Source organism: Microcaecilia unicolor, chromosome 12, assembly GCF_901765095.1.
Source record: "Microcaecilia unicolor chromosome 12, aMicUni1.1, whole genome shotgun sequence".
Taxonomy (NCBI): Eukaryota; Metazoa; Chordata; class Amphibia; order Gymnophiona; family Siphonopidae; genus Microcaecilia; species Microcaecilia unicolor.
Window position 1 is genome coordinate 65,082,093 of NC_044042.1, and position 15,260 is coordinate 65,097,352.

General features: G+C 43.7%; 1 protein-coding gene across 1 annotated transcript; it reads right to left on the bottom strand.

Moving 5' to 3' along the window:
• Positions 1-1,063: 1,063 nt before the first annotated feature.
• On the bottom strand, positions 1,064-15,112 carry PNPO (pyridoxamine 5'-phosphate oxidase). The gene is made up of 7 exons (XM_030221711.1): positions 14,681-15,112; positions 6,100-6,224; positions 4,928-5,027; positions 4,563-4,616; positions 4,247-4,375; positions 4,037-4,107; positions 1,064-1,641 (listed from the first exon to the last, which is right to left on the bottom strand). The coding sequence occupies exons 1-7, from the start codon at positions 14,852-14,854 to the stop codon at positions 1,476-1,478; spliced, it is 819 nt and encodes a 272-aa protein (XP_030077571.1). The 5' UTR covers positions 14,855-15,112; the 3' UTR covers positions 1,064-1,475.
• Between the last annotated feature and the right edge of the window lie 148 nt (positions 15,113-15,260).

Below are 15,260 nucleotides of genomic sequence, written 5' to 3' on the forward strand. Positions count from 1 at the left end.
TAGGTATGGACTTTAGTTACAATGGGATGGCCAGACAGGCAGCTAGAACACCAGACTGAGACTGGGAACACTCATTGGTTGAATACTGAATACCATCCAAAAAAAACATGCGAGGCAGTTGGGGTTGGGAGAAAACAAGAGGGCTGTAAGCAAGTAAATAATAGCATTGGTGCTTGCAGGTATGGGTGAGGACAGAGGAGATTATTGTGGGGATGGAATGGATCTTAGTGGGTACAGGTAGGTATGGGTTAAATTCCAGTGGGGATGGGTGAAATTTCCATCCCTGTGCAACTCCCTACTCTGGGATTCTCATTCTGACTCTGTATTCTTTTGAAAGCCCTCATCTAATCATTCTAAGAAATCTTAGATCCTGAAATTAAAAATAACTCAGTCTGAATCTTAGGGACCATTTTACTAAGCTGTGGTAAGAACAAATGTATGCTTCCTACATCAGGGCCTGCTCAGGCATCCCACAGTGGTTCTGGAATTGGCATGCACCACCCACACGTTAAAAAAAAATAATTTTTTTTAGTGGTGGGGGGGGGGGGGGGGGGGCATTTGGGGACAGAGAGTGGGTGCAGCAATGCTAATCAGTGAGCATGTTGATAATGCCACATGCTGGTGAGCGCTTGAGCCTTTATTGCCTACACAATAAGTGGCAGTAAGAGCTCACATGCTAATGGGAAATTAGTACATGGCCATTATCAGCAAAGTAGTAAAAGCTGTCTTTTACCAGCAGCGCTAAAAGTGGCCTCAGCACACAGGAAAGACCTGTGTTGGGGCTACCGCAGGCCATATTCGAGCCTCAGTAAAAGGGCTCCTTAATATGCTAATGAAGAAAAAAAATTATTTAAAGACCCCCAAAAAACCCATAGTCCAACAGGGTACTGTTAGTGCCTTATAGATTTATGCCCCTATTTACAAAGCCACAGGGCCATGCCAACACAGCCCATTTGTCGGCATTAATGCACCGCCAAGCGCTACCAGGGTTTGTAAACAGGTAAAAGTTTTTGAAGACAAAAATTCACTTTGACACATAAAAGGTGAGAAAGGATTACCACACTTAATTTGACAGATTATCCTTTATTTCCATGGACTTTGTGTAGTGCTGCAGGGTCATGGTACCCATATGGCACTACAGACATGATAACATAGAGAACAGAATGGGGTGGGCCACAGCCCCACCAGTATTTTGCCCAATACAACATTATATCAGCAACTAGAGAGCATAGAAATGGGGTGAAGATGGAAGGGGCCAAGCAAATCAAACCAAAAAGTGTTCCACTGTCTTTGGAAATCACGGTAAGTACCATAGGTTGTAATAGGAAAAAAAAAATTGCATGTTTATCCAATCACATTGAAAGATGATCATATTATACTTCTGCAAAAAAAAAAAAAATAAAGTGGTCAATTACAAGGAAAGGGATAAAAATTGCACAGTGTTGAATGGCCAGGACCTACTCCCAGTGCTGTGCTCAGGGTGAGAGTCTATGATACACCCAGTCTCCCTTAGCATGGTGTGTCATGGGTCCTGGAGGTGCATCACCCTCCCGGAGACGACGGAAGACAATACGATCATGCAGGCGGTTCGTTTGTCCTTGCCAGAACTCTAGAACATCTGGTTTCAAAGTGTAGCCACCCCTAGGACAGACAAATTGAGAAACTGAGAAAAATGCAATAGCCAGGAGTTTCACATATCCAAAATCCAATATATTCTGAAAATGGATGTGATCCAGAGACCTGGGAGCTTCTGAAAAAAAAAAACCCCACCAGTCACTGCCAGCAATGCAACTTTCCTTCATTCCTTTCCACGGAAACTGAAATTATGAGCTCCTCAAACACATATGCAGGCACATAGACAAAAGAATGCAATCATAGGCGCACGTGATTCTGAACAAATTTACCCGGTACTCTCCAGAGGTGACATTGGGGCTCATTTTTAAAGCACTTAGACTTACAAAGTTTCATGGGTTGCTATGTAACTTTATAAGTCTAAGTACTTTGAAAATACAGCTCACTGCATCTTCACCTAAGCTTATAGGCCTACTGATACAGTAGTTGACCCGTCTACACTCGCATTACCGATAAAGACTCCAGAGGCAGGCTCTTATGCCAAAACATGGTGCCGTGCCAAGTCTTCAACTACGAATAAAAGATTGCATTTTATCAAGTTGTGGTTTCTGAAGAGCCATCCTAAGTTCCCCACTCCCTTCTGTTTTCCTTCCATGTGCAATCAGACAGAGGCATGAAGTGACCCATGCACAATTTTATGTACAGTCACATGCAAAGCCAGACATGCCACATGCATACAGACACAGCTATGCAGCATCCATAGGACAGCTCATTTTCTAAACAAGGATTTTTACCCTGAAAAATATGTTTTCAGAAAATTGCCTACTCTGTGCACAGATAAATTCCCATGCATAGTACCACTAGAGACTTCACTTTACCCACAGAAAGAGAGAAGTTCCTAGCACAGAGTTTAGGAAGAGACTGCATTTACACACATAAGGCTAGATTCTATATATACCACGACTAAAAAAAATCAGCATGGAAAGCAAATATGCCTAGATGTGGTCTATAAAGTACGCCTAAATTTAGAATATGCCTACATTTCCGCTCAGTTTAGAGAATATGCTGAGTGCTCATCCACGTGACTAACTTTAGTCACGGGAAGTTACGTCAAGTAAACTTGGTGCAAATGCTGATGCCTAAATTATGTGCAGATCAGGTATATTCTATAACAATGCGCATAGTTTTTAGAAATACCCATGACTCGCCCATAGCCACGCTCCCTTTTCAGCTATGCACCTTAGAATTTACATGCATCTCTTTAGAGAGACAGTTGTGCGTGTAAATTCTAATTAATGCCAATTGCTTGCTAAGTGGCAATTATCAGCGCTGACTGGCTTGTTGGTTAATTAAGTTGCTTGTGCAAATCCAGAATATGATTGGATTTATGTGTGCAGTCGTGCTGTACAGAATCCAGGGGATAGTGGGGAATTCTATATATGGCAAGTAAAGTTGCGTGTGGTCAAATTGCGCACGCAACTTAATTAACAAGCCAGTGGCGATAAACAATTATCGGCACTAACTGGCAAATAAGATTTATGCGCACAACTTTCTAAGCATATTCTGTAAAGTGGTGCACATAAATTCTAATGTGCGGATCTCAAAAGGGGGAGTGGCATTCCTAAAAATTGCACGATTAAGTACAGACATTTACACCAGGTTTTAGTTGGTGTAACTGGCCACAACTAAATTTTAGCCATGGGGACGGGTGTATGCATATTCTATAAACCATGAGTTTTTTTCGGCACCATATATAGAATTCTCCCCATACTTTTTAATAGGGAATCTTTTGACGCAGAAATGGTATAGTAAAAATAATTCGGATCAATATTTTCTGATAATAGAAAAAAATGTTCTATCCTGTATAGGAATTACTTCAAATCTGTTGAATATTATGACTGAAAAGGCTTGAGTTCTTCTAGCCTTCTACAGTCTTACAATGCTGAATCCTACCTCCTCCCAATACTTCTAACTCCCATCCTCCCCTCGAAGAGAAAAAAAACCCCTCATAGCTATCAAACATCTAAATAAGGAGGACTACATATGCAATTCATTATATACCACTACATACACTGGGTGGTAAAGTTTGGATCTAGGCCTCCCATACAATCAAAACTTGTTTCCCACGTTTCAAGGCAAGACCAGCATCCCTAGCTTCTAACATCAAAGAGTGTAACATATTCTTCTATTGCCAGTAAGTGGGAGGGTTATCCTGGATCCAGTGTTGCACACACATACTTTTTCTTGTAAAATCCCCTTATGCAAACTAGCAGTTGTAAATGAGTGGTGGTGGTGCTTTTCCTAAGATAATTTTCAGAGTAAGGTATGCTCATACCTTTACTTTGAAAGCTGGGGCAAACTCTGCTGATAAAATGTACTTGGGTAATTTCGAAACTCTCTTTATAGCTGCAAAGTCCATTCTTCCTCCCTTCCTCTACCTCAAAGAGCAGACCTCAGCACTCACCAGGACTCTGGTTTGGGTATCTCCTTATCCTGGTACAGCTCTTCCAGTTCAATCTTTCTCTTTCTTAAATACTGCAAAGACAAAAGTGGAACTTATTTCCATAAAAAAAGGCTAGGAAAGCAGGGGAAGGGGGGACTTAACTGAGGAATAAAAGGGTCTGACATTATGAGTTCCACTCCTAAGGTCAGTAAAGGCTTAAGGTCATCTTACCTCTCGATCTGGAATGACCTCACTTTGCCGACTCACAGCTGCTCCAATCTGGCTGCATTTAGGCCTAGTGTGAAAGTAATGCTCAGATTCCTCTTTGGAAACCTTCTCCACCTGCCCTTCAATCCGCACCTGATTACAAAGAAAAGCTTGTGAATCCTGTGCTCTGCTGGCCATTCAGTTCTCCACAGTACAACCCATAGTGCTACCAGGGCTACTGCTAAGGCAGCCCTGATAAGTAAGAGTTGCTGAGGAAGAGAGGAGGTTTCCCTTCCCCACACTATCATCCCTAGAATGGGGTACAGGGAAAAGGACTTACCTGGCGATTCAGAGGTTCCCAATAGAAGACAAGAGATGCCCAGGGGTTGGAGGCCTGAAAGATAGGGAGTGAATTATCAGAAGGAAGCCTACGCTTTTCTTATGTACCATAATCAAATATGAGAACACAACTGTACCACCACATGGTCACGTATACAGAAACACACATACTATCAAACTTGAAGCATCAGAGAAAATACATAAGTTGCAAATAACATGCATGTATTGTCACAGTTATACATGTAGTCATATTTAGAATGACATCAGGAATTACATCTGTGCCAAGTACACACACACACACACACACACACATGCACCTTGCTCTCTAGAGAATTGGAATAGATAAATCTGGGGCAGAGGCCTCACCAGTTCTTTTCCTTTTCTGCTGTCATAGTTGGTAAAGAAACGGAATCCCTCCTGCCCAACTCCCTTCAGAAGCACTGTGCGAGCAGAGGGCCTCCCGTCCCTAAGAATCAGATGGAAAGAATCACTTAAAAGCAGCAACTTCCCCAGAAACCATCAGCCCCTCTTGCTTCAAAAGTCAAGGTTCTGGGAAGTACTTGCCCAAGCCTTGAGGACACAGTCTCCTGTTCTTCATTCTATAAACTTCATGCCAAATTCATTGAATACTAGCATTTACGCCTTTGACTGGTGCCAATAACTTCACGTTAAGTGCCAAGTGCTATTCTGGCAACAGTGCACCTAATTCACATAGGTGCCCTTTTACTAAGGTGTGGGAGGGCTAACACGCAGATAGTGCACCTGCCAAATCAGCACTATTGACAATTGAGTTTGGCGCACACCAAATCCTGTGGTACAAAATAATTTTCTATTTTCTACTTCGGGGAGGGTGTTCCTGGCAGTAATCAGCAGTTACTGTGCGGGTAGCGCATGTGCCCTTATTCTTAAGTCAATGGGTGGCAGTAAGGGCTCAGGCTGTAAATAGGTGCGTGCTAGTTTTAATTTCAGTGCAAGCCCATTAAAAACAAAGTCCTTTTCCTAATCGCAGTAAAAAAAAAAAAAAAAGGCCCAACATGCACCCACACTACTGCAGGCCACTTTTTAACCGCAGCTTAGTAAAAGGATCCCACAGCACACAACTGCAAGGGGGCATTAACATGGGCAGAGCATAAACACGTCAAGGACATGTCACCAAGCGACACCAGCTGTGCACATTGATTGGTACACTTAGAGGCGCCAACTTACACCAGCCATTGATATGTTGGTGTGCCAAAGCAGCTTGGCGCTAAGCACACCCCTTTCTGGTGCCTAAAATGAGGCACCAATTTATAGAACAGCCTCTTAAATTAATATTTGCATATCTTTCATCTATGAATATAGTAAATGATGGCAGATAAAGACCAAAATGCTCCAGCCAGTCTGCATCACTAGCAGCTGGTGCTGAAGGAGCCGGTTACTTTCTCAGCCCGAATATACTGATAGTCCATCTCATTCCAATAAGATTTGAGCATATTTTCCTAAAGAACTGCAGTTCCCTCACCGCATCACCTCCAAACCCATGTCACTGGTGCTCTCACCTGGTAGAAGTAGCCAAACACATCGCATTTGCCTCTCCAATAGAGGGGCAGTCTACAGCCTCCTGTAACCATGTAGTGAACTGCTCGATTGGGTCCAGAGAAGCAAGCTGGTTTTCCTCAAATGCCTGTGAGTGGATAAGAAGAAGCTGTTGCTCTGTTTTCTACAGGAAGCCTGCCCAGACGGTGAGTGGGCTATTTCAGCTGCCTTGTGTTATCCAGCCAACAAAAATACTGCTGATCTGTATGGAGTTCTGTGCTAAACTAAGAACACAGCCCTAGCATGTCATCATCAGGTTTTAGCTCCCTGCACAGAGATATTTGAAGGATTTGCTAAAGCACTTTCATTGCAGTTTGTGACATTAGCTCAACCACATTTCTAGACAGGGCCAACCTGAATAGTTTCTCAGCAGTTCCTTCATCACTCAGCACCTTTCAAACATTTCAAAAATATTATTAGTTTTAGACTCTGAACTAGTTATCCTTTGTTACAGGAGCTGTCCAGCCAGTGGTGCTGAACACCAGTAAAAATATTTTTATTATTAATTAACAAACTGGGCTGTTACATTTTACAGTCCCCCTTGGGGTGCACAGCCTGCAAATGCATGCCCAATGACTGGCAGTACTCACTATATCTTCAATGCTTTATTCTTAAGAATATAAGCATTGTCAGACGTTCGTGGAACTCACCATCTTATCTCTGACAGTAACCAATACAGGTCACGTTTTCGCATCTTGTTCAAACTTCTTCTACTAACCTATAAATGTACTCACTCTGCTGCTCCCCAGTATCTCTCCATACTTGTCCTTCCCTACATCCCTTCCCGTGCACTCCGTTCCTTGGATAAATCCTTCTTATCTGTTCCCGTCTCCGCTATTGCCAACTCCAGATTTCGCTCCTTCTGTCTTGCTGCGCCCTACGCCTGGAATAGACTTCCTGAGCCCCTACGTCTTGCCCCATCCTTGGCCACCTTTAAATCTAGACTTAAAGCCCATCTCTTTAACATTGCTTTTGACTCATAACCACTTGTCTCCACTCGCCTCCACCTACCCTCCTCTCTACACATTAATTGATTTGTTTGCTTTATTTTGTCTACTAGATTGTAAGCTCTTTGAGCAGGGACTGTCTTTCTTCTATGTTTGTGCAGCGCTGCGTACGCTTTGTAGCGCTATAGAAATGCTAAATAGTAGTAGTAGTAGTAATAAAGAACCTGGTACATCCTAGTGGGGTGATCCCTTCTCATATCTACCGGTTTGTTAATGGACCTATCCTCCAGAAACTTGTAGTCAAGGTTAATAGTATAGTTGCACAACCTCAGCAACTAATTATCCTTGATTATGCACTGACTGAAAAGTACTTTCTTAAATTTGTTTTAAGACTTACTACCAATTAATTTCACTGAGTGTCGCCAGTCCTAATACTAACTAAAAAAGTAAGTAACTGTTCCCTGTTAAAGTGTTTCGACCACTAAACTGCTATAAGTTTTCTCAAACCTGTCCTAGGGACCCCACAGCCAGTTGGGATTTTGGGATATCCAGAGTTATTATGCATGAAATAAATTTGCATATGCTGGGATACTCAGTATAAGCAAATTTACTTCGGTATGCTCATTGTGGATATCCTAAAAACCAGATTGGGTGTGGGGTCCCTAGGGCAAGTTTGGGAAGGCTTGCTTGATCACACCACCTTTTCAGCCCTTTCCTCTCCAAGCTAGAGAGCTCAGAGTTTAGCTTTTAGTTTTGTTCATAGGGGAGCCATTCCATCCTCTCTGAGATGAAGCAACCAAAAAAGAACCCGAATTATAGCTACGTCATGCAAGGTTCCACGTTAGGAGTTACGGACCAAGAAAGGGATCTGGGTGTCATCGTCGATAACACACTGAAACCTTCTGCGGCTAGGAAAGCGAATAGAATGTTGGGTATTATTAGGAAAGGTATGGAAAACAGGTGTGAGGATGTTATAATGCCGTTGTATCGCTCCATGGTGCGACCGCACCTTGAGTATTGTGTTCAATTCTGGTCGCCGCATCTCAAGAAAGATATAGTAGAATTGGAAAAGGTGCAGCGAAGGGCGACTAAAATGATAGCGGGGATGGGACGACTTCCCTATGAAGAAAGACTAAGGAGGCTAGGGCTATTCAGCTTGGAGAAGAGACGGCTGAGGGGAGACATGATAGAGGTATATAAAATAATGAGTGGAGTGGAACAGGTGGATGTGAAGCGTCTGTTCACGCTTTCCAAAAATACTAGGACTAGGGGGCAAGCGATTAAACTACAGTGTAGTACATTTAAAACAAATCGGAGAAAATGTCTCTTCACCCGTGTAATTAAACTCTGGAATTCATTGCCGGAAAATGTGGTGAAGGCGGTTAGCTTAGCAGAGTTTAAAAAGGGGTTGGACGGTTTCCTAAAGGACAAGTCCATAAACCGCTACTAAACGGACTTGGAAAAATCCAAAATCCCAGGAATAACATGTATAGAATGTTTGTACGTTTGGGAAGCTTGCCAGGTGCCCTTGGCCTGGATTGGCCGCTGTCGTGGACAAGATGCTGGGCTCGATGGACCCTTGGTCTTTTCCCAGTATGGCATTACTTATGTACTTATAACTACACAAAGTACTCAAACTGCAAGAGCACTATGGATCCATTCAGATGCATTACAATATTCTCTGTTTTATTCACTGCCAAAAAATTTCTCAGTGCTACACACTGAGCAGATAATTTCAATATATTGTCCATAAAGACCATAAGACCTGCATGGCAACTCCTAATATGAAGTTCAGCATTATACATCACTTTGTACTTCTACAACTTTGAATAATTCTTGTCTTCTGCAAACTTCACCTCACTCACTGCTTCCTTTTCCAGTACAGATCCCTGGGGCATGCCACTACTCACTTTTCTTCACTGGGGAATAAACTGACCCTTTAACAGATAAGAAACAAACAGAAGGCCTAATCAGCTCACAAGAGGATACTGTCTCACAGGAAACCCTCACGAGTGACTTTATGAAATGCTTTCTGAAAATCTAGATACATTGTATTGACCAGAACACACTTAACCATATTTACATGCACCTTGAAAGAATTCTAATATATTAATAGGGCATGACTTCCTTTTGCTAAACTCATGCTGGTTTTTGTTTATTAAGTGATGTTTATCCTGAAAGGATCCTCAGGAGCTTAACCGAGATTGGATAGCAGAGCCGGTAGTGGGAGGCGGGGCTGGAGGTTGGGAGGCGGGGATAGTGCGGGGCAGACTTATACGGTCTGTGCCAGAGCCAGTGGTGGGAGGCAGGACTGGAGGTTGGGAGGCAGGGATAGCGCTGGGCAGACTTATACGGTCTGTGCCAGAGCCGCTGGTGGGAGGCGGGGATAGTGCTGGGCAGACTTATACGGTCTATGCCAGAGCCAGTGGTTGGGAGGCGGGGCTAGTGCTGGGCAGACTTATACGGTCTGTGCCCTGAAGAGCACAGGTACAAATCAAAGTAGGGTATACACAAAAGTAGCACACACGAGTTGTCTTGTTGGGCAGACAGGATGGACCGTGCAGGTCTTTTTCTGCCGTCATCTACTATGTTACTAACCTGCTTATAATCGAAAGAGAAAAACGCCTATATTGTGACCCAAATCGGGAGATAGACGTTTATCTCCCAAAAACGAATAAAGCGGTATAATCAAAAGCCGAATTTGGACGTTTTCAACTGCACTCCGTCGCGGATGCGGACAACGTTGATGGGGGCGTGTCGAAGGCGTGGTGAAGGCGGAACTGGGGGTGTGGTTATCTGCCGATCAGAGATGGGCGCCTTTCGCCGATAATGGAAAAAAAATATGCGTTTTTAGCGAGAATTTAGGGCACTTTTCCTGGACCCTGTTTTTCCACGAATAAGGCCACAAAAAGTGCCCTAAATGACCAGATGACCACTGAAGGTAATCGGGGATGACCTCCCCTGACTCCCCCAGTGGTCACGAACCCCCTCCCACCACAAAATATGCCTTCTGCTCAGTGTGCTGCTGCGGCTAGGAAAGCGAATAGAATGTTGGGTGTTATTAGGAAGGGTATGGAGTCCAGGTGTGCGGATGTTATAATGCCGTTGTATCGCTCCATGGTGCGACCGCACCTGGAGTATTGTGTTCAGTACTGGTCTCCGTATCTCAAAAAAGATATAGTAGAATTGGAAAAGGTACAGCGAAGGGCGACGAAAATGATAGTGGGGATGGGACGACTTTCCTATGAAGAGAGGCTGAGAAGGCTAGGGCTTTTCAGCTTGGAGAAGAGACGGCTGAGGGGAGATATGATAGAAGTGTATAAAATAATGAGTGGAATGGATCGGGTGGATGTGAAGCGACTGTTCACGCTATCCAAAAATACTAGGACTAGAGGGCATGAGTTGAAGCTACAGTGTGGTAAATTTAAAACGAATCGGAGAAAATTTTTCTTCACCCAACGTGTAATTAGACTCTGGAATTCGTTGCCGGAGAACGTGGTACGGGCGGTTAGCTTGACGGAGTTTAAAAAGGGGTTAGATAGATTCCTAAAGGACAAGTCCATAGACCGCTATTAAATGGACTTGGAAAAATTCCGCATTTTTAGGTATAACTTGTCTGGAATGTTTTTACGTTTGGGGAGCGTGCCAGGTGCCCTTGACCTGGATTGGCCACTGTCGGTGACAGGATGCTGGGCTAGATGGACCTTTGGTCTTTCCCAGTATGTCACTACTTATGTACTTATGTACTTATGTACCCTCAAATGTCATACCCACCTCCCTGGCAGCAGTATGCAGGTCACTGGAGCAGTGGACTTCAGGCAGGTGGACCCAGGCTCATCCCCCCCCCCCCACCTGTTACACTTGTGCTGGTAAATGGGAGCCCTCCAAACCGCCCCCCAAACCCACTGTACCCACGTGTAGGTGCCCCCCTTCACCCCTTAGGGCTATAGTAATGGTGTAGACTTGTGGGCAGTGGGTTTTGAGGGGGATTTTGGGGGCTCAACACCCAAGGGAAGGGTGCTATGCACCTGGGAGCTGTTTTACCTTTTTTTTTTTTTTTTTTTGTAAAAGTGCCCCCTAGGGTGTCCGGTTGGTGTCCTGGCATGTGAGGTGGACCGGTGCAGTACGAATCCTGGCCCCTCCCACGAATAAATGTCTTGGAGTTATTCGTTTTTGAGCTGGGCGTTTTCGGTTTCCATTAACGCTGAAAAACAAAAACGCCCAGCTCAAAAAAAGATAAACGTCCATGTTTTTTCGAAAATACGATTCGGTCCGCCCCTTCACGGACCCGTTCTCGGAGATAAACGCCCATGGAGATAGGCGTTTCTGTTCGATTATGCCCCTCTAAGTGATGTTTATAGACATGACAATTAATTTTGTTATATTAGCAATAGCTTCCATTATTTTACCCAGAAAGTGATACCATATTCACTGGTCTAAAGTCTCTTTTTTAAAACTAAGTGTATTGGTTACCCTTCAGTCTTTATGCAGGATTGCCAATTCACCTCTGGCTAACCCAACATGCAAAGCCTCTCCTGGTTTTTGCCCTCCCTCGTTGCATGCCTGAAGTTGTAGTTCCGATTGTTTTCCCTTGGATAATCAAAATATACCTCTCTGCATGCAATGGGAGCAAATTCATGAGTGGCACAGCTTGTTCAGAGGACCTGGGCTCAGTGGTGTGCTAGAGCCGGTTGTTAATTTTTGAACAATTTTGCGAGCCGGTTGTTGTGCTGTCAGTCGGGACTTGACTTTTTTTTTTTCCACTATTTGCAGCGGGAGGCTGGAGGCACGCATGCCCAAACACACCAGCTGTCACCTAATATTGGTGCATGCGTGGTGTGTGGCAACCCTGCCTCCTCGTGCTAAACTGCAAGCAAGAGGTTCCTGTGCTTGCAGTTCATCTCGGCAGCGCTCCTGATCAGAGCCCAGCTGGTTGTGGAGTTGTACCCAACAACACTAACTTCAACTTGGCTGCCCCGCTGCTGTCCTGAGATTTTCTGCCAGAGAGGACAGAGGAGAGCCCTGCTGGGCTGATCGTTGCGACAGAAATGCACCTTACCCTCTCTGCTGGTAAGAATTTAAGAAGCAGACGTTGCTGGGCCCCTTTGTTGGGGGAGGACAAGTTAAGTGAAAATTGGTTTGGGGGAGCATTACCCCCTGCCCCCCCCCCCCCCCAAAACCACTTGCATCGTCTGAGATCCTGATTCTCTCTCCCCTGCTGCTGCCCTTCCCACTGCCCCATGCATTGAACTTTTTATCCTTTCAGTTTCTTCCCTCCCGTATCCGCTCCCTCCCTCAACCTCCCCCCCCCCGCCGCAGTTTTCCGGACCGGATCGTTACCTACCTGCAGACAGTGGTTAGGACAGGATGCTGGTGTCAGGGTCTTTCTGCTGCCACGTCCCGCCTAATCTGATTCAACTTGCTGTTTCCGCAGGACGCGGCAGGCAAAGGACACCATCGGGACCAAGGAGGTAAGCAAGGAAGCCAATTTGGTTAATCTCTGTTTTCACTGCCCCACACAGCTGTCCTCTAGTGTACACTCAAACCAAAGCAAGCAAACCTATGAGCTGCTGCATCCACATTGTCGTTCTTTATTGTTTGTCCATCTGTAACAAGTCTAAAGCTGTTTCAATTGGAGAGGCAGTGCCTTAAAAGGTGGAGTACAAAAGTTTTTGTTTTGATTTTTTTGTTGACTTATTGGACAGAATTTTTATTTATTTGAAAGCGTCCCATATAATATAAAAATCATGAAATAACAATTGAATATCACTTAAAACATCTTTAAAAATTATTATAGCTGGTAGAAACAGCAATTTTAAACTCTGTATTTTGTGCTCATTTTTCTACGCTAAAAAATAAATAAATAAATACACTGTCTGTATACAATGCAGATGGCCAAATTTCAGTGAGGATATCCTATTTCCTGATGGGTTCATCTTAACTGTTGTTGTAATCTACCTTGGGAAGCCTGGTGTTATAAAGATGATGGAATATATTGAAATTAAATGGAAGTAGAATTAAACTCTCCTTTCATTGGGGCACATGGAATCAGATCTTAATCTGTTTTGTAGAAGTTTACCTTTAAGATACATAAATGGATTATTCTGTTTTGAACATGTTTCAGGGGCAAGTGGTTTTATTAGTCAAAATAAAAATATTTTGTTTCATGCAGATTTCTTTTGTTTAAACATAAATGGGCCATAAGCCCCCAATTCTACCCATTGGTTTTCTTATATTTTGTTCTTGTGATAAATTATACTGGGCCAAAACTGAAAACTCTTATCTCTATCTGGTCGATAATAAAAGGAGCTCATTGTGAACACTATCCACCCTAAAAGAAAAATTATGATATTGATTAAATATGTGTGTGTCCCTAGTCCTGCATCCTAAATTTATATAATCCTTTCAAAAAATCCAGTTAATCTTTTAACTTATTAGTGGAGCATAACCGCAGTCATCATATGGTCGCATCTGCAATATCGTAATACTAGTGCCCATCTAAGGAACAGCCAGGTTATTTTGAGTTAGTCTTCACTTGCTTTCCTTGTGCCATTACTATCCAGCAGGTAGGCAGTGTCTTAAAATATGGAGGATAAAGGATTTTTTTTTTTACATTAAAAGATGGTAAATTTGGATGTAAGGATTGTTTGAAAGCACGCTTTCTCCCCAGGTATAGCCAGGTCTGCAAATGTTTTTTTTTTTTTTTGGGGGGGGGGGGGGGGGCGCAGAGGTGTGCAGCGCTGCGCACGCCTTGTAGCGCTATAGAAATGCTAAATAGTAGTAGTAGTAGTAGTAGTAGGTGGACCAGGGAGAGAGCCTGTTGTTAAAATTTTACCAGCACACCACTGCCTGGGCTAGTTGCAGATCTGCAAGTTTTGTGTTTCAATTCCTTCATAATTATGGGTGAATACCATCAGAAACCAGGAATTTGTTACTACGTAAAAGTTTTCCAGTTTGCTCTAGCACCCCAGGGTTCAGGGTTCAGGTTGATTTGATTTAGTTACAATCATCACGTAGAAGGAATGTATGTATTTATTCACGTTTAGAAGATATCGCCCAAATGCCCAGGCAACTTACATATTTTATTTTGTTACATTTGTATCCCCCATTTTCCCACCTATTTGCAGGCTCAATATGGCTTACATATTACCGTTAACGGCGTTAGCCGATTCCGGTATGAACAAATACATGGTGTGAATAATACAAAGTGATATTGTGGTGGAATGAGGTACATGTATGGTACTTACTGTGTGTCACCTCTATGTCTACATTTATGGTACATGCACAGACTTGTTATTCTTTGATTTGACTAATGGATTATTCCTTGTACTTTGCATCCCTTATCCCTGTACCATTATAAATTAATAAAATTTCATGGAACAGACTTGTGGGTAAACTAGCAGCTACTTTATTTTTGAAGTACAGGAGGCCTCTCGGTCATTCCGACGGTCAAATATGGCCCGGACACCCAGACTACAAGTCCCAAAATGCATTGACCTAAAGGCGATGACAGAGCTCGACGACCCTGTATCTAACTTGACATTTAGGGTCACGCTGGGACTTGTAGTTCTCTATAAGTACACTAGAAATGGCTCACCTCCTGGTCTTCGCGATAACTCTTCCTCATGGACCCCAGGTCCATCGTTCCAATCTCACTCGGTTGTGCAGAAGACACAAAAGTAAACTGAGAGGATGCACAAGTTGTAGTTCTACGAGCCCAAGCCAACACGGTCACAGTCGTCGCAACCGCACTACGTAGAACAAACGTCATGACGTCTACTCGTACACGAGTGCACCCGCGAACCCTATTGGCTATCAGCTTCGAAACCTAAGCGTGCAAACTTCTTTCGGTAGCTTGAGATAATGCCGGAAATAAAGCAGGGCCATGCCTCAGTGCCAACCGAGGAGGTTTAATAACCTCCTCAATGTCAACCTCCTTGGGCCACCATACAGCTCTTCAACTACCAGCTGACCGCCATATCCGTTCCTGGATTCTACGTATCCATTCTTCCTGCCCAATCCGCCCACAGAGAAGGTTGTCGGCTCCGCCTACGACAAAATCAATAGCAAATCAGCATTGGAGCCCCTCCCACCACTTTCACACATACTGGGATTCCATTGGAAGCCTAATGTTGGAGAGAATCAGGAATTTTAACCAATCACCACTTAATACCACA